The following is a 23,041-nucleotide window of genomic DNA, read 5'->3' on the forward strand; positions in this document are numbered from 1 at the left end:
AATGCAAGGGTAATGCCTCTGAAGACAATGCTGAATGATTTGGGATATGTTCTTTAAGTATAAGCAGCTGATTCAGGGTTTGATTTTTTTGTTTATGGTTGTTGGTTTGAGTTTTTCCTTGAACTACTTTCCATGGAGAAGATGAAGGGGAACAATACAATCTGAAATATCTCTAGTATAGAGCACCCCAAGATGAATCAGAAAATACTCTGTTGTGCTAGTAAGTTTTATTGTTTGCTGTGTCGATACAATTAGTTAGTCAGGATTCTACAGGATAAGACAGTCTACAGAGAAAATGAGGCTTGCACTGTGAAGTTCCTTCATGATAAAACTTCAGATTAAACAACTAGGCTTCTGGGAAAGACTCATTCTGTACACTTCCGAGAGTAGCATTCACACTGGGAGGCAGAAGGGATGTAGTGCTGCACCACCGTCCCGTTGGCACATCGGAACGGGATTGTGACTGTGGTGGTTTGAGTGGCCTTACAGCAGCTGCACAGGTCTTCCCATTTCTCTGCCTCAAGAGAGTACCTGGTGTTGCTTCTGCACTTGCCCTAAATGGAAAAAAAGAGATAGGAAGGTTGAAGAGTCCCAGACCTCATTCCACCCAGAATCCCAGTTCTTCCCTTCAAAACATCCGCGGACGGCTTTGCCTGAGTTCTGTAAACATGAACTCAGAAACAGGGGCCTGATTCCAGAGTGTGGGATGCTGCTCAAAGAGTAATGTCTGACAAGCGTAAGCATAGGAGAGGTGAAGAAACTGGTCACACACAAAAAAAAAGCCCGTAACTTCAGTTATCACAGGGCTGCTGTGTTGGCTTCTGAGCACATATGGTTATCATTCAGCTGTATGAGATCATACATTCAGAAAATGCTTTGGCCCAAATGGTGCAAACCACACATCCATTGTTGTCCTGCTGGTTGCTATTTTTTCTTGTTCTACTTGTCTGGCCACTTTAACAACTTAGAACAAGCTGTCAATATCTATAGCTATAACCTTTCATGCTTTAAAAAGAAATGGCCCCATATCACACTCTGTCAGAGTCCACTTCTTTCTGTGGCTCTGTGGTCCTATTTATGACTCTAATGAAATAAAACAATACATATAAAATCTGTACTTTTGCAGGTGAAACTTCAATACATATCACTTTATGGCTAAGGACCACTGACTTTGTGGACAGGACAAGAGGTCAAGAATTATCAGTTATGTCATAACTTGGACTGTATACAAGAGTTGATTAAAATCCCTGTATGAGGGTTGGTTATCTTGGACTGAGCAGCTTTCCTGCTACAACCCAGTCTGGGAAGAGAATGTCACCTTTGGTTCCCAGTCTCAGAGAGATGGGAACACCCAGAAGGGAAGCCATGCTCCTGTTTCAAAAGGAAGTTGCCCTATAAGGCATAAGCAGTGACGGGCTGGAAATTAACCTTTTAATCTGATCATGGAAGAAATGCCCAAGACATGTAGAACACAACAGCTTAGTGCCAAGGCTAACAGAGCGTTATGTAGCTTATAGAGTACAGAACTCAAAACATGGCACTCAAGTTTAAAGGTCTTTTAAAGTATCATTCATCTAAATACCTATTTATGTTCTCCTAATGAACCTCAGAGCTTCGGTGCTTAACTATAGACTCAGATTCAAAAATCAGCTTTACCGATGCAAAGATAAAAATTATTTTCTTTTTTTTGTAGAAATTCCTCACAGAGCCACTTCAGAGTCATTAATTTCCAGTGGAAGCAAAGGAAAGTGGGATGAACACAGCCTTTGTGTCTAACATATATGCCTTTTCTTCATGCTGGCTTGAATAGGGAAAATTCAGCATCACCAAACCACTTTAGGAGGTAAATGCCAATGAGTTTTACACTGAGTCAATCAGTGAGGACAGAAACTGATGCTCCACTCACTGAAGTGAAGCCATAGTGGAGGAAAATGTTTGCTTTTACAGGAGAGAAAGTGGGGAAGGACAGGTCTTGGGGCAGAGGGCGGTTGCTTTTGTTAAGTTACCTCACAATGAGAAATGGGCACTTCCCTTTCAGCCACACATCCGTTGATATTCCCATACTGCAGTCTGGTACTTACTGGCCGACATTCCACTTCCACACCTAAAACAAAGCGGAAGAAAAAAGTGTTTGACATTGCTGAAAACTGTTTTTTGTAACTCAGTTCCCCTTATTCCTGAAACTGCTGGTAGCAAGATATTATTCCTGGTAAGATCCTTAGTGAGGGGTGTCTCCTTAGAGGAGTTAATGTAGAGTTGTGTGACTGTATCACACTACAGCCCTAAAATTCCACTGGAGAACAGGGTTTCCCTCATGTTTCTTTTCAATTGACTGCTTTGTTTTAAAGTCACCTTGGCCATCTAACACCTGCCTTTTGGTTTCTGTGTTACACAACTCTCCTTTTAAAGACAGTTCAGTGGCACACGGGGCAAGCAGGAATACAGGGAAGGGTGACACACATGGGAACCCCAACATCCTGATGAGAGAAACAGAGCACCCTGACCTGGCTATTCCTGTGCCTGTCACAGGAGAGACATCCCATTGCCTTGGGATGATGCCCCTTCAAGGACAGTCAGTGGGAGCAGCAGCTCTGCAGGTCACCTTAGAGACTGAGGAGAGCCACTGCCTTCTGGACTGTGTGGGACTCCTCAGGAAATGCTAGGGAGGAACATGGCTGACTTGGCATGGGATTTTTAGGAGAGGAACAAAAGGTGGGGGAAGAGAAGGATTAAGTGGTTTGGTGAGGAACAAGCAGGGGGAAAAAAAAAAAAAAGAAAAGAAAGTCAGTGTTTCTGGCTCCAGGGCTGGAACTACAATTTCTCTTTTAATGATTTCATCACTTCAGTTGATAAAAACTGTCCACCTGGAAGGATGATTGTGTCCACCCAGCTGAAAAGCCCAAGCAAAATAACTGTCATGAGATGAAACACAGCTTCATCCCCTTTTTGATCCTGACTTATCAACTTGCTTTTGAGTTACTTTATTACTCTCATTTACTTTTTTTTTCCTTGTAGGCTGTGCCTCCTCTGCAAAGGCAAATGCTTGTAACTTAACAAGACATATACAATTGGGATCAACAGAGAAAAGGTGTAAGAAGCAGAGATGCAACTGTTAAGTGGGAAAATAAGGAATATCCTTTGCAATTATCAAGTCCTCTGCCAGTTCCACAAAAATCCAGTGAGAAAATAAGCCTGTCCACTGACCACTGTCATGCTCCTACGTGCTCAAAACCTGGACCAAAGCCCTCAGACACACTAACAAACTCTAGTTATGAAGGTATTACACAGAAAGGGAAACTGGCTTCTGACCTTTGCCTAAAGACATGTAGGACTCTACTGAGCCAAAGGCATCACCCTGGGCTTGAAAGGAGTTCTTTGCCCAGTTCTTATGGTACTGAGACATTTGGAAGATAGAATCTCTCAAGATCTTGCAAGGCAACGTAATCTGTGTCCATGAGAAGCTAATTATGCTCATCTGACTTTAAGAATAATTAAATTGCTGTGGTTTTACAGTAGCTTTGCCAAGCCTTGGTGTTCCCTGGAGAGTATGTAACAGGCTGCGTGTTGCTACTGAGTGCCCTGGTGGCAAGATATAAATACAGAGGAGGGAAAAAGAGAGTCTGCTGTCTAAAAGTATCTGTTTGATTCAAAGCTATGTGTTAATCACCATCCTTCAATTGATAACCCATAGTTAGCTGGCTGGAGGCAGTATGTTGGGTTTTTCCTTATGAAAGGCCCTGAATAGGGAAGCACAGGACTGTGCTGTAATACAGGGCTTTTCAGTTTTGACCTATATCCAGGCAAACAGCAACAGGAATAAGGATTTGAAGGTCCATACAATATGGGAGGTTTTAGGCACGCAGCATTTCACTTAGATCAGTTTGCTTTTGCTGCTGCAAGGAGGTATCACTTTTAAATAACTGTTCAATGGATATTTATTTGTATTGAGCTGCGCTCATTTGGGACTGGGTTTCTCCTCAGTTACTGATTGGCACTCTCAATTAGTGCAGCCTGCCCACCACCCTTCTCTGAAATCTTAAATCTGTTTTTGTTAATAAATAATTTTGGGTATTCCTTACTTGAAGCCTGGTAGATCAAAGCTCTCTCAACTAAATTACCTCTTTGATCCATTTGATGACAGTCTATCTCAGTAGCTTTCTATTTCTCAAGCCAGAGCTCAGTGATTATATAGACAGGCAGTGGCTGCAAACTCCCTAGGAGTTGACATCCTTCATCAGGGGTATTATTGCAGCAGTTCCTGTGCCAGTGTGGTGATGGGCTGCTATGCTGGCCATCTTTTATTTATTAGCACATGCATAGCAAAAAAAAATAGAAAATTAAAAAAAGTAAAAGACATAACAGGACACAGGCAAGATGCTGATATTCTGACCTTATAAGAGAAAACCAATCTTTTGTTACTTCTTTTAAAATTTTAAATATCTACAGTATTATTAATTTTTTACTTACAGGGGAGAAAACTGAGAGGTTTTCTGTTCACAAAAGCATCAGAGATTCATTTTAGAAATGAGAACCCAACCCTGCAATCCTTCCTTATGTAAGCAAAACCCTTTCCTACACTCACAGCCTGACTGACATTTGGATATACGAAATTAAGTGTTGCAGGACTGACTCCTAAACTGCCAAATTTAAGATGCAGTCAGGCTGTTCCATAGGAATGCACCTTTGTCAAGCATTTCCCCTATCATTTTTTGGTTATTATATCATCAAAAACCAGTACTGCTACTAGGTTTTGGGGTTTGGTTTTTTCTTTTGCTAAATTAATTTTAAGTTGATTGATTATTCATGAAGTGTTTTCCTCACATATTCAGTAGTATCAGGTTATGTGCCTTGTCAGGCTGTCTGTGCAGTGCTGTTCCTGTTATCACCAGAGGAACAATAAAATAAAGCATTCATAATTAACATCTGCATAAAATGTGGAGAGTATCTATTTCTTTCTAAGCACTTGTGAATACTGTCAAAACACGTGTTCTAGATGACAAAACATGACAGCAGGATCCCAATCAGAGGGCGGAATTCTTTGCTGGTTTATTACAACCACACTGCTGAGCTCTGTTTCATTTAACTGCACATTATGCAAAATGCAGCTCCTTACACAGTAGCTTACACTCTCTGCAATCTCCATACAAGACTCCTGGCTCATTTACTTACATGTGTCACAGCAGGTGTTACCAATTTTTGCAATTCTGCCCTAAAACAACAAAAAAACAGAAAATTCAAATTTTGGCACAAGCGATACATGTTTGTTCTGCTGAAAGAACCCAAAGAATGGGTATAACAGGATATTAGGCGAAAAAAACCCCACCTGTATCTATATTGTATAAAAATATAAATCTACTTTAATAGTCTTTTCTTTATCCTTTTTAATGCTTTGAACTGGTGGCTGTATTTGCTGGTAGCTGATTTGAAATAATTTACTATATTAGCAAGTTCAACACCAGAAAAATCTTGCTTTCACCTTCTAGTAGGAGCTTTCTAAAGTAAAAACATCGGATATAAATAAATTCCTGGAAACCAGAGAGATAAAATCAATAGCATTCAAGTCTTATATCTGTTTAAGAAATGAAGTCATTCATTATTATTTCAGCAGTATAGATGAAAGTATGTCTATTCCACAATAGCTGAAAATGTACAAACAAATCAGCATAAAACATCACATCTGTCAAGCCAAAAACTTTGTTTCTTGTTTCACTACTACCATTCAGAAAATAATTCTCAGAAATATGTGTGTGGTGCAAATTGTTGAAAACCCATAGTGAAAGGAAAAAAGGAGCAATATTTACTCTGCAGGATGATGCCATTGTTGCCCTAAACCCCTGAGCTTCCTACAGCATTGTAAAACTTCATTTCCCTAACCTCAGAGAAAAAATGTCTTACCATTTCAGATGCATATTTATTTGGGGAAAAAAAAAAGAGGGGTTGATCTGATTGTTTTCTCAGTTTGTGTAATTATTTACTGAGTTTTCCTCTGAACATCAAACTGAAAATTATATTTTATATATTTTACATAAATATAAAATTATATATATATATATATATAGTTAGAAGAAGCATTTTCATATGTTTGATACCTGAAGTAGTCAGATTCATATTAGTCTATGATGCTTTATAACAGAGTTACTTCTCCACCACAGTACTGCCCCACAAAAAAACAAAATATATTTTAAAACAGAGAAAACTTACATCTTTCTGAACTTCAAAGGAAGTTCAAATTCAGTTTAGCCAAGGGGCTGGGAGAGGGCTGGGGTTTCCCACCCTAACACACATAAGGTACCCATATACAGCACCATAAACATGACAGAGTCCATTAGAAATCCTGGAAACAGGAGCCATTTCCCTACTTACTCCTTCAGCCAGGCATCTTCTGGAATCAAATGGAGGACAGGTCGTGATTCTCCTTTCCCAGACAAATTCCCCTTTCTCATTGACTCTGCAGGAGTGACTGTCACAGCCATCCTGAAGGGTTTCATTTGGCTGTAAAGATTTAAGGGTTGTTAGCTTCACACAGAAACAACCGGGGACAGGAAGTTTTCATTCATTTACTGATATTTCAATTAACCATCCATGGTGGTGACATTATAAAACACAGAAATCTTTAGTGAACAGAATTGTTTATCAACTATTTACTCATCTCCTATTTACTTCCACAGCCATATTGGTTACAGCTCTGTCAACACTGCCAAAGCCTGACCTTTTCCAGCTCTCAAAAGGGAAGAAATTTTCCATTAATTTGAATGAGAAACTTCTCTAAGTGAGAAACTTGGGAGTTTAGCCTATGAATTGTCTTTTAAAGAGATATACATTAAACAATTTGCCTTCTGACTGAGTTGGGAGCTTCTTTAAAAAAATACATAAAAACACGCCCCCACCAACACCCAGGATCATTTAGGTTGGAATAAACCCTTAAGAACAAGTCCAGCCATTAACCTCACACTGCCAAGCCCACCACTAAACCATGTACCCAAGTGCCACATCTACACATCCCTTAAATCCCTCCAGGGATGGTGACTCCACCATTGCCTTGGGCAGCCTGTTCCAGTGCTTGACAACCCTCTTTCAGTGAAGATGTTTTTCCCCATATCCAATCTAAACCTCCTCTGGCACAACTTGAGGCTGTTTCCTCTTGTCCTGTCACTTGTTACCTGAGAGCAGAGCCCGACCCCCACCTGGGTGCAACCTCCTGTCAGGGAGTTGTAGAGAGTGAGAAGGTCCTCCCTGACCCTCCATTTCTCCAGGCTAAACATCCCCAGCTCCCTCAGTTGCTCCTCACAGGACTTGTGCTCCAGACCCTTCACCAGCTTCATGGCTTTTCCCATACTCTCCCCATCTAAAACTTCCCTCAGGAAAGGAATGAAAGAAAATTTTACATGCTGTGCCTTGTGACAGATGATGGGTTTTAACCAGAAAAATATGCATTCCTGTTTAAGGACCTATCACGCATCAAGACCAGGCTGGATGGGGCTCTGAGCAACTTGGTCTAGTGGAAGGTGTCCCTGCCCATGGTAGGGGGTTGGAACAAGATGATCTTTAAGGTTCCTCCGAACCCAAACCATTCTAGGATTCTGTGCTGGACTTTTTGTTTTTAAATTCCTGTTTTCAATTTAAATTATCTATGTCACATTTTAAATTAGATTTTAATTTCCTCTAAGTACTTGTATGCCAGTTAAAGTTCCTTGTTTGCAGGTACATCCGGAATGTTGCTCTATAATTTTGCACTCTGGTATGAAGCAGTCTATTTTCTCATTTACTAACAGATTAACTTTCTTGGTCAATCATCCTGAGATATAAAAGAAAAAGCACTAGTAATCCCATGCTACCTAATCAAAAAGGAAGGGGGGGAAAAGAAAAGCATTTTCCTTGGGTTCAGCAAAAGCCTGTGATACCTTTATATTTATTCATAAATAAAAGAAAAAGTACTTAAAACTTACTTGAAGATATTGAATCCTTCCATCTTTCAGCCTGATGGTACAGGAAGTTGGCACACATTTTCCACAGCAAGAGCCAGGGATATCCTGCCTTCTGTAATTCTAGAAGGCAAAGGACATTTTTCTGGATTTATTTTGTTTTAACTATGCATCCTACATTTATTTTAAGAAGGATTTTTAGAAAAACTAAAATACAGTGGACAAAGTGATAGCCAGCAAAACGCTTTTTTAAACAGTAGGACTAGACTTGCTTAATCTAATTAGTTGCATACTTTTCCTTTTTAAAAGGCTGGCATTAATCCTTGAACTGATTTATCATACAATGGAGAAAAAAGTTTATTTCCAAGTACAAAGCCTCCTGTGCCCACAAAATCCAACATTTTTTGACTATAACAGTTGCAAGGTCAGGATCACTAAACAACACACGACAGTAGGAGAGGGTAGCTTGGAAAAGTAGTTGGAAGTGCTTAAATCAGGGAGAAAAGTGCAGGATAATCAGTGGGGAGGAAAAGGCTAGGGTGGAAAATTTGGACTATGGAAAGAAAAAGGAAATGGCCTGATAAAACAAGAAATTAAAGGGCATCTGAGGGGCTATGATATAATAGGGAAGGGAGGAAGGGAGAGGGAGAAAGGGAAGAAGAAAGGGAAAGATGGGAGAAAGGAGTAAAGAAGAAAGGAAGGAAGGAAGGAAAGAAAGCAAGGAAAGAAAGGAATATGGAGCCCCATGAACAGCACAGAAGGAAAAAACAGTGGCAAGGAAAAGAGCATGGGAGAATGAGCAACACTGTATGGAGAGGAAGAAAGATAAAGAGTGGATAATGGAAAGGAAAACAAAAAAAACCAAACCAGAAAAGAACCAAGTTAACATGTGAGGTGTCCCACAGTAATGTCTCCAGCTGCTCCACATAACCAACAGCTGTTTATGATGAGCTGAACATTTTCAAGACAACAAATACTTTCTTCTTGAGTGAAGGCATGCATGTCATCCATATGTTTTTTATAGAAAGCGAATTTGGGAAAGGTGGGGGGTTACTATTAAATCATTGGGAGAAAGCATAGTTCATTGTTATTTAGGTGAACTTGCTCTACTAGCAAAAATGTAAGCACCTAAAGTAGGTCGTAAAATGTCCAAAAAAAATGACCCTCCTGAGCAGAATATGCTGCAGTTGGCTGCACTTCAATTACCAGTGCATTTACTTTCACAACTTCAACATCCAGGAGAAAACAGGTGCTCCTGAGAGAATATGTACTCTAGTACATATCTGGTTTTATCCATTATGAAGGAATTGCTGAATTGCTTTTGATCTAGGTATACCATGAAGTCAAAGACTTTGAGACAGCAAGGATCCTAAGTCTGTGTGTGAATCCCACTGGCCTTACAGGGATACACTCTGTGTCTTATTTGATATTTTTTACCCCTCAAGCTCCACAGATTCATTGCAATGGCTAGAAAGGGATATCTATACCTAGACCTGCAACTTCCCTTGGGTAGCTGCACATCTCCCAAACACAAATTCATAGTCCTTAATAAGCCCAACTGGAAATGGCCTTTCCTTCAGGGTTTTTTGTTTAGTCTGTGCTTTTGGGTCAGGTGGGGGAAAGGAGCTGCTTGGGAATTGTGTGGGTGGTGAAAGAAGCAGGAGTGGAATGTTTCCCCATTCTTTTTACCACGTATTATATTGATTCCTCTACCTTTAGTTCCTACAGCTGGCTTCTTGCACTGAACAGCAAGAATGAATGTTTGTGTATTTTGTGTGTGGGAACGTACATATGCATACGTGCTTCTGGCCACAGATTCATTCTAGTGTATCTGGGTTTTTTCATGGATCTGCCAGGTTATATTTTGTGGAAGTGAGAAAGATGCTCAGCACTGAGCTTGGCCATTTATTTACCCTTCAGGAGCTTGTGTCTATAATCATACCTTACAGGAGGGGTGATATTAGGGTCCAGAACCACAAAAAGCATTCCAGATTCTCTCTTTTCCCACAGGCCACATCCACATCAGCAAATAAAAGGGGTCAAGGCCAGCTTTCTGGCCCTGCAGACAAGCAGAACACATATGTATGACTAATCTGCATTGTCCACACAAAACAGGCTGGCCCTGGGCTGTCCTGTGCCCAGGCACTATTTGGAAGTTTTCTAGTCTCAACAGGCCATCTGGGACACCGCAGACAATTCTTCAAGCTAAGGGGTGCCAGGACATAATCTGAGCCTGCAGTTTTGCTCATTTTGTTTATTAGTAGAGACGAATCTCTACAGAAACTTGACTTACTACATTTCCAGTCTTTTCCATTTCTGCTAAGGGATTGAAAATTGAACTCAACCAAAACGCTGCCCCTTTATTTTCCAGGGACCTTATCCATGTATGCCTCTCTTGGACATCAGTCAGGAATCCCATATGATCATGTTAGAGATGTGGATTTTTGGTGCTTGCACAGGCCCCAGGGTTTGGTTGGGCCCATTGGACTTCATCCATTACCCAGGAAAAGGCAGAAGAGGAAAGGGCATTTAAGCCTTTTTCTGTGAAACCTAGCTGCTGGTTTGTGCTCTTTGGACATGGGGAGATTAAACCATCCTCTACAACTTGCTCAGGTCTCCTTCTCCTTGAGGTATTGGTGTCAAAAGAGAAAACTATTTGATTTAGCAGAGCTGGTCAGGCCCTCCACTCACACAGTTGGTCAGTGAAGTAAAAATGGGAGATATTTTCCTTTGGCTTTCCCAGTCAAACTCATTCCTTGCAGGTGATGGCAGCAAAGCAGCAGCAAAGACTTCAAAAATTCAAGTGGAACTGATGGAGACAGTCACCTCAAGTCACCTAAGGCATGGCTGGGAAGTGGACAGAAACACTAGTGAGCCCAGCTATTGGATAATTCGGAATAGTCATGGAAAAGCCCTGAAGGATGGAGATCTGGCTGAGCTGCCAATCCCTGGAGAGACTGTAGGAAAGGGGACACAGCAGGTCCTGTTGCAGATGATTTGCCAAACATTATACTGCCTTAAAGGTAAGTAATCCAAAATACACAATAAAATGTGCCCATGGAGCTGACAACCATGTAAAGTTATCTTTCCTGTGCTGTGGATTTATATCAGATTTGGTCCTATATCATCTAATTCATGGGAAGAAGGACACAGAGCCATGACTTCTCAGAGAAACCTGAAGAAAGGCCAAAGGTCCCAGAGTTATACCAAACAGAAATTGGTGTATACAGTGAAAACAGGACCTTCTCATCAGACAGTTCTTAATAAGAACATCCAGACTGCTCTCACTTACCCCTGGGCATGGTGGGCAGCTCACTTTTGTACATCTCAGAGTGTATTTCCGAGGCATTGGCTGGAAGTAGCAGTCACACGTTGTGCACTGATCCACCATCAGGCGCCTCCCAGCCTGAAACATCAGAACCAGTTTGTCAGTGAGTGACTGTCTCTTCAGCAAAACTCAAATAAACAAGCCATTTTATCTAGGATAAATCTCTTTCATTAAATCTTGCATTGTAACTCTTTGCTAGACAAACGAGAAAACCAATGTCCTCAGTTTCCAGAGACCCAAACTTTTGCATCTCTAATTCCAGAACAAGCAGCACAGCACAAGGCTATTTTTCAATAAAGCCCTTGAGAAGTTCTTAATCTGAGAAATGGCACCAGCATTTCTTACTCTGTTGCTTACAAAGCTAGCAAGCAAGAAAGGAATCCTTGAAAGTCATGAGGAAGATCTTATCATGAGCTGTCCTGACTGTGTGGTTGCCAACAGTTCATTTTTCGACTGTAATGAATTGGTTTGCCAACAAGTTTTTATTCTTGAGCCACCACAACCCACAGATGATGGGCAGAAATTGCTTGTTATTGTTCTTGTACTAATACTGCTTGGAATCTCTAAAGGCCTAAAAGCTTAAAACTGAGAAAGGACGAAATAAAACAAAATCAGAAACAGAATTACTGATTGAAGAACCCTACTTGTCCATAGTTACAAGCAAACCAGTGGCTGAGCTGGCCCACAGTGCAAATTCCCTGAGCTCTTCCGCAACACCTTTTTTGCTGGATCCCATCACCTTCTCAAAGCAAGTAAACTGACATTTCAAATGTAGAGCAAAAATGCCAAACCATTAAATGGGAAACAAAAGGATGTGGGGTTAGTAATTGGATTCCCATCATTGAAAGGATTTCTAAATACAAAGTCTTTCTTCTGCCCAAGTGCAGAGCCTTTCATTTCAACCCCAAAATAACAAACCACTAACACTGAAGGGACAAAGTGGGAGAAGTCTATTCAAGATTTTCACAAAGAACTTTTAAAAGCTAATAAATAAGGTAAACAGACATTTCATATTGCTAGATTATGAAAGCTTTGAGTTGTGCTTCAAAAATCAATGGAATGCCACTGCTGACTTCCTTTGGAACAGGAACTTCCCATGCTACATGCTGTGCATATCCTTAGATTCCTTTTTTAATTATTACACACTAGTAAATGTTCATGGAACAAATGGAGCAAAAATAAGAAGCTGGATAAAGTAATTGTGTAAAGGTAATGCACTTGTGGGTAGTTTAGAGCCAATACTCTGACATATACCCTCAAGGACAAATGTTCTGATTAATGGATTTTAGCTACCTTCTTATTCTGTGCCCCAGGACAACAGAGATCCTCAGGCCTCAGCCATTTTCTATAAAGCACCAGCAACAGTAATGGCTTTTTTCTTGTTTTGTGGAGGTCTAGAAAAGAGATCCTCCACATACAACATGATGGAAGAGGCAATACCAGTGGGGGGAGATCTCACCTTGAGGCCTCAGCATGGGACTCAGCTTTCCTGGTTTAACTTTTTGCAGTGAATATTAAGCTGGAGCGTTAACAAACCTCAATGGATACAGGCATGAGGATACACTCCTATTTTGCTATGGGAGAGGGATGGTGGGCTGGTTTTGGCTGGGGTAGAGTTAATTTTCTTCCCAGTGGCTACTATGGGGCTGTGTTATAGATTTGTAATGAACAAATTCATTGTGATAATATAGATGATATATATTTTACATACACACACACACACATATATATGTATATGGTGATAATATAGATCTGGTTTTGCTGTTGGTGAGCCATTGCTTGCACAGAGCCAAGGTCTCTTCTGCTTTTCCTGCTGCCATGCTGGTGAGGAGACTGGAGGTGCCTGGAAGGCTAGGAGGAGACAGAGCCAGGACAGGTGATCCCACATGACAAAAGGGATATTCCAGACCACATGGTATTATGTGTATAAAGTGAAGGGAAAATGGAGGAAGGTGTGGACGTTTGGAGTGATGGTGTTTGTCTTCCCAAGTCACTGTTACACATGATGGAGCCCTGCTTTCCTGGAGATGGCTGAACACCTGCCTGCCCACGGGAAGCAGTGAATTAACTCCCTGTTTTGATTTGCTTTGCTTGCATGCCTTTTTCTTTCCTTGTTAAACTATCTTTATCTTAACCCATGAGTTTTCCAACTGTTACCCTTCCTGTTCTCTTCCCGACCCTGCTGGAGGGGGAGTGAGTGAGCTTGGTTGGTGGCTGGGGTTAAACCACAACAGATGGATAGCAAATACCATATGAAACTCCAAATTTTTTGTTCCATCTCAACATTGGAAAGCATTCAGGCACCAGAGTGATGGTCCTAGGACAGAACACATGGCATTCAACCCAGTGACACGAGCATTGCTCTCCATGTTCGCAGTTCCACACGCACGTGTACATGTACACATATTGTGGAGTCAGTAACTGGATTCCTTGCAAATCTGGGAGATGCCCTCATCATGTTGACCTGCTTCAAACTGTGGCTGGATTTGTTCAGTTTAGTACCATAACCATACTTGATTCAGGCCTTCTAGAAGAATGCCTCAGCAGCTCCAGGCTTTAACACCACAAACAAAAGGTTTATAAAGCCCCAACTGTTATTATAATTGATATCCTTGTGGAATCTTCTCATAGTTCTGACATTCCAATGAATACAAAATAGACAGATAAAGTTGAGTTAATATCAAAAATCACTGTTACAGGCAGGAATACAGGGATTACTAGAGACATGTTGAAATGAAATCCTCACACACAAGCGCCTCAAACTTTAGGGGGCAGGTCTTACCTTGATCCAAACTTTGCTTAGCATGGCAGAACTGAATGAAATAATGGATTGATACATCTTTTCTCCTTTATATAACACACCCATCACGTGTTTTCTTGGCTAATGTGAAATGAAATGTCAATATCTGCTAACCCTTCGCAACAAAAATAACCTGCATAAAGCCCAGATCTCCTCAGGTCTGCCTCAAAAAATGCCACTCAGTAAAAGCCTGGGAACATAGATGAGTGATACAAATACAGCCACCTGCTTGGAATTCTGCAGTTGAAACCCAAAGCATTGTTAAGAACAGCAGAGTGAATGCAGTGCAGCAAATTACTGGAATATAATATTGGTAACCAGACATAAGACAAAATGTAAAGGGATTAAGGACACAGTCAGTTACCAGCACGGCAGTAAAAGATTCAAAATTTGGAACTATTCAGTGCATGAGTTAATGCAGCAAAGTTTTCCCTTGATATAAAATGAAACTTGAAACCTGTTCTTAAAGGACTCAGAATAAAGGTTTTGAAATCCAGGAAGTAAAAACTTCTGTGGACAGCACATCTTTCCTGACCAGGACTCTGGAACCAGTCATTGGAGCAGAGAATAGTACAAGGCAAAGCTGTAGTAACACCAGCTGCTTGAAAGCTTTCAGACATACAGCCAATTAACTTATAATATCTCATTAAATTAAGCTTAATTGAAAAGTTCATTCATTTTAGACAAGTTTTAATATAATAAGAATTAATCAAAATGTAGTTTTGTTCAGCTGAAACACTTCATAAATTTAATTATAAATTTGGATAATTTGATTAAATAGGAAATTTTTTTTTCAATACTGTAGAAGCAGAAATGTTTTGAAGTCTCAAAAATACAGGTATCTCTCATTTCGCCTTCAAAGTGGCATTTTGCTTCAAAATTTGCTTATACTTTATTTTAAAGTATTTTTAAATATTTCAGAACACTTGAGAAGAGGAAAAAAAAAAGACTTTACTTGACAGATCAGATAGAGGTTTTGTTGGAAGAGGAAAAAATTAGTTGGTCGTGAAAGAACAGCATGCAAGTGGAGAGACAACTGTTTGCAACACAGAATTTATATATATATATATGTTTATCCTATATAACAGAAGGTGGCAGGAGCTGGGAATTACTATCCTGCTTGACATTCCCTACAAGTACGGTCTCTATAGAAAGCCACAACTAGTTCTAAAAACACACTATAGAGGATACAAGGAGAAGGATCAAAGAAAAGAAGATTATTTAAGATTTTTACCACTTTTAAGTAAGTGTTCTGACAAGAAAGGCAGAGTTATTCCTTGGATTTAGTTCTCCAGGGAAGCAATCCCTACACAGAATGATGGATGCTTGATGACATGACTTTAGCTCTAAAATACTGATAAACTATGAAAAAAAAAATCCAAGCCAAGGGAAATAGATGGAGAAATGTTCCCCTGCCATATCTCCTCTAAAACAGAAAGAGATTTCAGTAAATTCACCTTTAGATAAATGAAAAAGGAAGACATATGTTGACAAAGCAGGAATACAGAGGCTAAAAGTTAGGTTAAATGACTAAAAGAGAACCTGTTTCCCTGGGGGATGATGAGAATATTTAGAGCTCCTTGACACCAGAGGTGCTGCCAGAATATGGATTTAGGAAAACAATGGACAATTGACAGAGCTCGCCAAAGATAAATTCGGCATAAATGAGATCAGATGCTTAACTCCCATCATTCCCATTGCCATGGGCTGGGTTAAACATGTCTTAATCTATCCATTAAATACACAGTTGAGGAAAAATTTCCTCAGAGGGCATATCAGCAGGGATCTTGAAAGGGAAAAGAGGTCAAACAGTGAGGAAGCTCAGCTTTCCTGTTCCTGCTAATAGCCAAGGAGGGATACCTCTCCTTCCACACAGGTGGAGCAAGTCTCCATCCTTTTTTAATCTGCCTTATCCTCTAAACAGAATATGGGAAGTTTTTGCTTCCCTGAAGTGGGCAAGGATCATTTCTGAGATTAACCCTCACAGATAGTTTCCTGTGTGTTTGGTAGTCTGCAAACCATTACATAATGCAGATTATCACAGTTTCTAAGCACTTTTCTCAAGCATCCTTTCAAGACAGGGAAACATTACTGCCCCTATTTTGCAAAAATACTCACTGTCATATAGGAAGACCATGACAGGGTCATGAGCTGGACACAGACAAACTGAGCCCCTTGCCATTGCTTTTACTCCAAGGTCTCCCTTGCAGAGATTGTGTCTGAAAAAAGCTGCCCTTTATTCTCTCTGTGTATATTCTGGGAAGTGTGTTTCCTTCAAAAGCTCATTCATATATCTAAATCTCTTATCATCACAAGTAAAAGGAATTGTGTCTTACCCCAATTACAGTGCCATTCAAAGGACAACCATTCACGGGGACTGAAAAAGAAGACAATATTCCATTTAGCATTACCATTATAATGACAGTACCAAGATTTAATCAATCACAGGTATGACTTATTACAGTTCCAACTTGAAGAAATGTACACCAAGTTTCACTGTAAAGAGTCATATCTGAGCCCTCTTACATTATACCTTGAAAGGCAGCAATATTTGTCAGTTATCCTTAATTCCACATCAAAATATCCCTTGCTGAGCTATTTTTTACCAAGTACGTGGTACAATGTAAACTTTCCCCTCCAGTTCAAGCCTCACATTCTCAGAAGATGCACCCAGGTTTTCTGCAAGTTAGAGTGTGTATATCCTTTCCTCTTCCACTGCTACCTCCTCACTCTGTGGTTGCACACATAGTTGTCAACTAAACACGACTGTGAGTCCTCCCAGATTGAGGCCAATTAGCCACATCTTTAGATTTGGACTTGGGAGCCAAGTCTATGCTAGGAATCACAGAATCATAGGCACATTGGAAGGGATGAAAGATCATCTTTTTCCAACCCTCCTGTCATGGGCAGGGATACCACTATCCCAGGTTGCTCAGAGCCCCATCCAGCCTGGCTTGGAACACTTCCAGTGATGGGGCAGCCACAGCTTCTCTGGGTAACCTGTGCCAGGGCCTCTCCACCCTCACAGGGAAGAATTTCTTCCTAATACCTAACCTAAACCTACTCTCACTGTTTGAAGCCATTCCCCCTTGTCCTGTCACTACATGGTAAATAGTCTCTCTCCATCTTCCTTGTGGGCTCCAGAGCTGGAGGCAGCACTGCAGGAGGTTCTCCCCAGAGGGGGCAGAGGGGCAGAATCCCCCCTGCCCTGCTGCCCACACTGCTTTGGGTGTAGCCCAGGGCTGGTTGACTGCCAGCACACGTGGCCAGCTCATGCACAGCCACAATCTCAGAGACAGGCAGAGGACACCACGGCTGCCTGCAAACTCCCTTTTCCTGGCAGGCACTGGAAAGAGCTTTGAACCTTCATAGGCCAAAAGCATCTCAAGATCTCTTAAATGCCTAGCAATGCAGAAACAAAGCCCAGTATGTGTCTCTGAAGCAATGCAAAAGAGCTTCAACAGCACATGGTTCAACAGGAGACAGTGAACAGCAGCTAGAAAGAAGCTGGAAGGAATTCTGAGTTGGAAGGGACCCACAAGGGTCATTGAGTCCAACTCCTGGTCCTGCACAGGACCATCCATTTGTCATACACAAAACCTTACCACATCTGCAGGAAGGACAGCAGTCAATTATTTGGTTGCACTGCAGCTCAGTTCCCTCTGGGCAGGCAGGCACATCCATCTGAGCACAAGAAACATTCTTTTCCTGCACAAAAACCTCATTGTTCACCTGGACACAGGAGTTGATAACGCAGCGGTTGAAGGGGGATCGCCACTCTGAGCCGACCTGATGGGAAATTATAAAAGAATTAAATATAGGCAGCAGTGTTTGTGCCACTGGAGAGAGAGAAAACCACCATGGCCAGCATGCTGGTTTGCCAAAAGCACCTTTACTGCATCAGGAACAACCTGTTCTCCACAAATCCTTACTATGACAATCACTTTATAGAGCTGCTTTGTTTGTAGAGAATAAGAATTACAGGAATAATTCCTAGAGGTGGAAAATAAAAGGACAGGTCAAATAACATATGTAAAAAGCACTCATAAGTAGATTTAAATCTGCATTTGTTGCCTGGTAGCTGGATGCACTGCATTGCTGTGTGGCTGAGCTGGCTCTCTTTCTGCTGGAGCCTGCTGCAAATGAGCTCTGCTAAGCCCAAAGAAGGCTTTGGCAATAGGCTCTAGACCTGAAAACACTTGTAAATGTAGAAGAGACCAGATCCAGGATCTGTTGATAGTTTTACTGATTATAATCACCCATGGGGTCAGATAAAGCAGGAACTTCAAGTGCTATTTATGGGAAGGGACATCACCACAGGTCAGAAAGAAGATGCTGCCACAGTTCAGTGCTAGGAGGAGCTGGTCACTGCTTTGCAGCTTTATGCCTCCACTGGTACCATCCCAAACACAGTTCAAGAACAGTGAAAGTGAAAATCAGACCCTCAACTGCAGTAAATTCAAACATCTTTGCTCTCAGGCTACACTTTCCTCTCGTGTGTTAAATATTTAGTTCTCAGTTAATGACAAAAGATTTCAAAGAGGACACAGCAAGAAAGAGACTGCAGAGTATAACACAGTGGGACATTAAATAGGGCTTCTGAAGACTTGTTTTATGAAAATTATTGATCCACATTAAGAAATGCCCTTGTTAAAATCAGGGAAGAGGCAGGCTGCAAAATGATACTGTAACATGTCTGGGTTTTTTTAAGACAGCAGCAGATTCCTTTGTCAAAGAAGGAATTAAAAAGTTAATACTAAATATGTGAAAGTGAGATGTAGATAAAGACACAGACACATTATAAAGAACAGCACTTGGAGGAAAAAAATATGGGATGGCCTATTATTTTAAATATATTTAATTTACTGTTCTTGCCTTTGTTGAATCCAAAGCTCTACACAGGATTAAGCAATTTAAGGCTACTGAGGCTGGAAAAAGCTTACCAAGGGTGGCTGGGTTAGGGATAGAGTGCTGAATAGACTGAAGGAATTAAAATTGTAGGGAAGAAAAAAACAAATGTCCAAATAGCTTTGCAGAGTGGTAGAGTATTTGCAGTGCATTTTATATGGGTGTTGCATGCACTCACTTCCTGGTGGGTCTTTTAATCCTCAGAGAAGAGGCACATTGCTGAAAATAAACTGTTATTTTGAGGAGAAAACAAGTGTGGCCTGGACCACTGTGGTTTGATCTGACATGCAGCAATCATCTTCAGCAATCAGAGAATAATTCACCTTTCTATCCTCATTGATTTCCTGATATTTCAGTGTGTACCAAATAGGATATCCTATTTGAATAGGACTGTGAAAATCAAGCATTCCACTACCCCATCCACCTGCTGTCCACAGAGCAGTACAAATTAATTGGGATAATTTAAGCAAATAGCTGACAGCATTATGTCCCACTAACATTCCTTCAAGCCACCATTTCTGAAATCAGTAATTTTACACAAAACATATTACCCAGAAAAGGGTGGGGAAGGTTTACTTGTTAGAATCAAGTGGGTAAGTCACATGCCACGTGAATCATTGTTCCCCAGTGCTGCTTGATGTGTAGAAGAAATAGCTGGTGTCTTCTTCACCTCCTTCTGTGGAACATGAAACAATTCCCAGGTGTTTCTGCTGGAAGAGGAAGTGTCCACACCACTGGCACCTCACCTGATACAAAGGAGGATCTGCATCCCCCCGAGGCCGAAACCGCGGCTCCTCACAGGCAACCTTCTGGCACCTCCCACAGCACTCCCCTTCTGGGACAACATACTTGTATCCCTGTAGGAGAAAAGAAAAGAAAAGGACTGACTGATCCAGGAACAGAAGACAAGTGAGAAGATTGATCCTAAAAGGGTTCAATGTTTAATGTCAGCACCAGTTTCTGAAAAGGGGAGCTTGAAAAACAACTGTAAGGCCACACGTTGCTATTACAAGTGGTTGACCCAGCTCAGCATCCCGTTAAACCTTTCACATTACCTGTCAGAAGAGATAAATTAAAATGCACACAACGTTAGAAGCAGAAATTCTTATCTCATTAGTTCCTGCCTAATCTGTATTTTGAAGACACGTTCACTGCAGCTACATGGACTAACTCGAGATGCTGTCCTTGCTCAGGTCATGCCGATCAACAGGTGGGCCTTGTGTAGTTTCTTTTAGCAAGCTGTAAAGAGCAAGTCTTTCCAATAATACAGCCCCACAGAGAAGTGCAAAAGAAAAAATAAGTCCACCTCTAAGGTTGCCAGAATTGCCCTGCTATTAGGTAAATTTTGAGAGAAAACTACATGTGAATATATATCTAGTTTAAACAAGCCCACTATGGTAAGTCACTGTTTTTACATACAACACATATATAGTTATGAGATTTATTTTTTATTTTAAAAATATTTTACATTATATATAAAAATATATTTATATAAATACATATTTTATAAAAGAAAATTAAAAGGAAAAATTGTTCTTGTGGTATCTTGGAGATTAATCAGCACTCAGAACTCCCCTTCCCACTCCTGAGAATTCAAGGGTAGAATTCAGTCTGAGCACATTCAAATATCTGACTGCCCTGTGCTTAAGCAGAGAGAAAAGGTTGGTCAGATGTAGTCCAGGGATCAGTTTTGATTGATCATTTCATCTTTTCATACAATCACAGAATCATTTAAGTTGAAAAAGACCTTTAAGATCATCAAATTGAACCATTAACCCAGCACTGCCAAGTCCAAAACAATGTAAGCCCATACATTAACTGCAAAAGGTATTTTAAAAAAATTCTAGAAATTAAGATAACATAAAATGAAACTACTATGCAACACTAGAGATAATGTAACTTATCAAAGTCTAACACTTAATTATGGAAAATTAAATAAGCAGCATGAAAATTATAATTGAACAGCAGAACCTCTGATACATTCATAGAGCAGAGAACTAAAAAAATCTTGTGAATTCAGGGAAATTATAAATAGGTCAACTTAAAAAAAAAAAAAAAAAAAGAAAAAATACCACAGAAAGAACAGGAATCCCAATTCTCACTTTTAATACATATTCATCTCCTGAAACAAGTAACCAAATACTTAAACATTGGAGTATCTAAGTGAAAGAAAGCAATGAACTTTAATCTAATTAGAAATAATATATTCTACATTTAATAGCCAAGCAGTCTCCAAGGGGCAAAACATAACACTGATTTCAATACAGAGTTGAAAGAAAGATGTTCTGCCATAGAAAATACTGTTCATGTGAAAAATGCCAATGAAAATAAGCATCATTTTATTTTGGTCAAACCCTTTGAACTGAATTACTGAAGTATTCCCAACTGCTCCCTCCCTTCATGAAATATCCCCGATTTGCAACATGAAGCACATTAGCAAACCTTGACAATCAGTGAACTTTGATATGGAAGTGTATTTCATATAATATTATAAAATGTGATGCCAGAGTTTGACCCAGCTTGGGGGGGAAAGTTGTGTTTTGTGTTTTATGTTACTTTTAGCTGCTAAATACAGGTCTGAAGCATTGGAAGCATCACATGCAACTTTTTATTCGTGTGGCAAACTCAGAGAAGTAAAAATCCATGACGTTTTTGTCTAGAATAAAGCAAAATCCAGCTGCAGGACCCAAATTTCACTAAGTTGGTTTGAATAGAGACATCTTAAATGCAAAGAGGTGCTACACAGCAGACTCCAGGGGTGATTTGCACCTCTAAGGCACTGACAAGATCATAGAATCATAGAATGGCCTGTGCTGGAAGGGACCTTAAAGATCATCTTGTTCCAGCCCCCTGCCATGGGCAGGGACACCTTCCACTAGCCCAGGTTGCTCAGAGCCCCATCCAATCTGGCCTTCAACACTTCCAGGGATGGGGCAGCCACAGTTTCTCTGGGCAACCTGTGCCAGGGCCTCACCACCCTCACAGGGAAGAATTTCTTCCCAATATCCACTCTGAACCACCCTCTGTCAGTTTGAAGCCATTCCCCCTTGTCCTGTCACTCCAGGCCCTTGGAAATAGTCTCTCTCCATCTTTCTTCTGGGCTCCCTTCAGGTACTGAAAGACTACAATTAGGTCATCCCAGAGCCTTCTCTTCTCCAGGATGAACAATCCCAACTCTCTCAGCCTTTCCTCACAGCAGAGCTGCTCCATCCCTCTGATCATCTTGGTGCCTCCTCTGGACTTGCTCCAGCAGGTCCATGTCCTTCATGTACTAATGTAGGGTTTGGACAGTTCAACCTGCCTGAGTGGCCCTTTTGGTGTTTGGTGTGTTCAAAACCAGAGGACTCTGATTCCTAAGGGGAAGAAACACAGGAGATCACAGCTCCCAATCTCAGCGCCTGCTGAACTTCTAACACACCCCCTGAACCACCTGCAACAGCCTATGAGCTCCTTAAAAAGCAGAGCATCTCTCTGTACTTGAGGAATAAGGTGGACAGTGACTCCTCACACTCACAGATCCTCCACAGCTTTAGAAAATCCCACCTTTTGCACCTCACACGGTGGAAATTTGGGCCCACAGGAACAACAAAAGCTTTATTTTACAGGACTAAACCAATTTTTCTGCCCCAGGAGGGAAGGGGTGAGGCACCACACGGCAGCCCTTGTGTTTGAACTCCCTCCTTTATTCTAGTGTTGCTCAGGACACGTAGTTCATCTCTTCCAGAGTGCTAAGGCTTTGGCCAGAAAACTCTGTCCTGCCTGTTGGCCAACAAAGCAGGAAAGAACAGAAATTATTCCTCAACATAGTGTTTTGAAGAAGGCTCCACTGTTTGCCTTTTACATATTGAGATGATGGTACCTAGAGAGTGTTGGGAGGAACCAAAGACAATGAAAATGGCACCAGTAAACTGAGAAAAAACCCACTGAGATGGATAGAAGTCAACTTGAAATGCTGAAAGCAAAATCTTCAGTGGTGATGAGCCAGGACAATTCTGGAGACTTCCCTGGAGCTGCACTCATTTACCACAGGTGAGGACTTACAAACAGAGTTAAGTCTCCAGAACATTAAAGTACCATTTCCTA

At 40.9% G+C, this 23,041-nt stretch overlaps 1 protein-coding gene across 1 annotated transcript in view; it reads right to left on the bottom strand.

Moving 5' to 3' along the window:
- Nucleotides 1–208: 208 nt before the first annotated feature.
- Nucleotides 209–23,041, bottom strand: part of VWF (von Willebrand factor) — a 133,601-nt gene continuing 110,768 nt past the window's right edge. Inside the window, exons 44-52 of the mRNA XM_017823982.1 lie at nucleotides 19,705–19,815; nucleotides 17,656–17,839; nucleotides 16,387–16,427; nucleotides 11,215–11,328; nucleotides 7,947–8,045; nucleotides 6,364–6,492; nucleotides 5,170–5,209; nucleotides 2,007–2,104; nucleotides 209–554 (exon numbers count right to left, since the gene is read on the bottom strand). Of these exons, the coding sequence (XP_017679471.1) occupies nucleotides 366–554; nucleotides 2,007–2,104; nucleotides 5,170–5,209; nucleotides 6,364–6,492; nucleotides 7,947–8,045; nucleotides 11,215–11,328; nucleotides 16,387–16,427; nucleotides 17,656–17,839; nucleotides 19,705–19,815 (1,005 nt within the window). The 3' untranslated portion in view covers nucleotides 209–365. The remainder of the gene's footprint in view (nucleotides 555–2,006; nucleotides 2,105–5,169; nucleotides 5,210–6,363; nucleotides 6,493–7,946; nucleotides 8,046–11,214; nucleotides 11,329–16,386; nucleotides 16,428–17,655; nucleotides 17,840–19,704; nucleotides 19,816–23,041) is intronic.

This window comes from Lepidothrix coronata, unplaced genomic scaffold, assembly GCF_001604755.1.
Source record: "Lepidothrix coronata isolate B3197 unplaced genomic scaffold, Lepidothrix_coronata-1.0 Scaffold107, whole genome shotgun sequence".
NCBI classification, from domain to species: domain Eukaryota; kingdom Metazoa; phylum Chordata; class Aves; order Passeriformes; family Pipridae; genus Lepidothrix; species Lepidothrix coronata.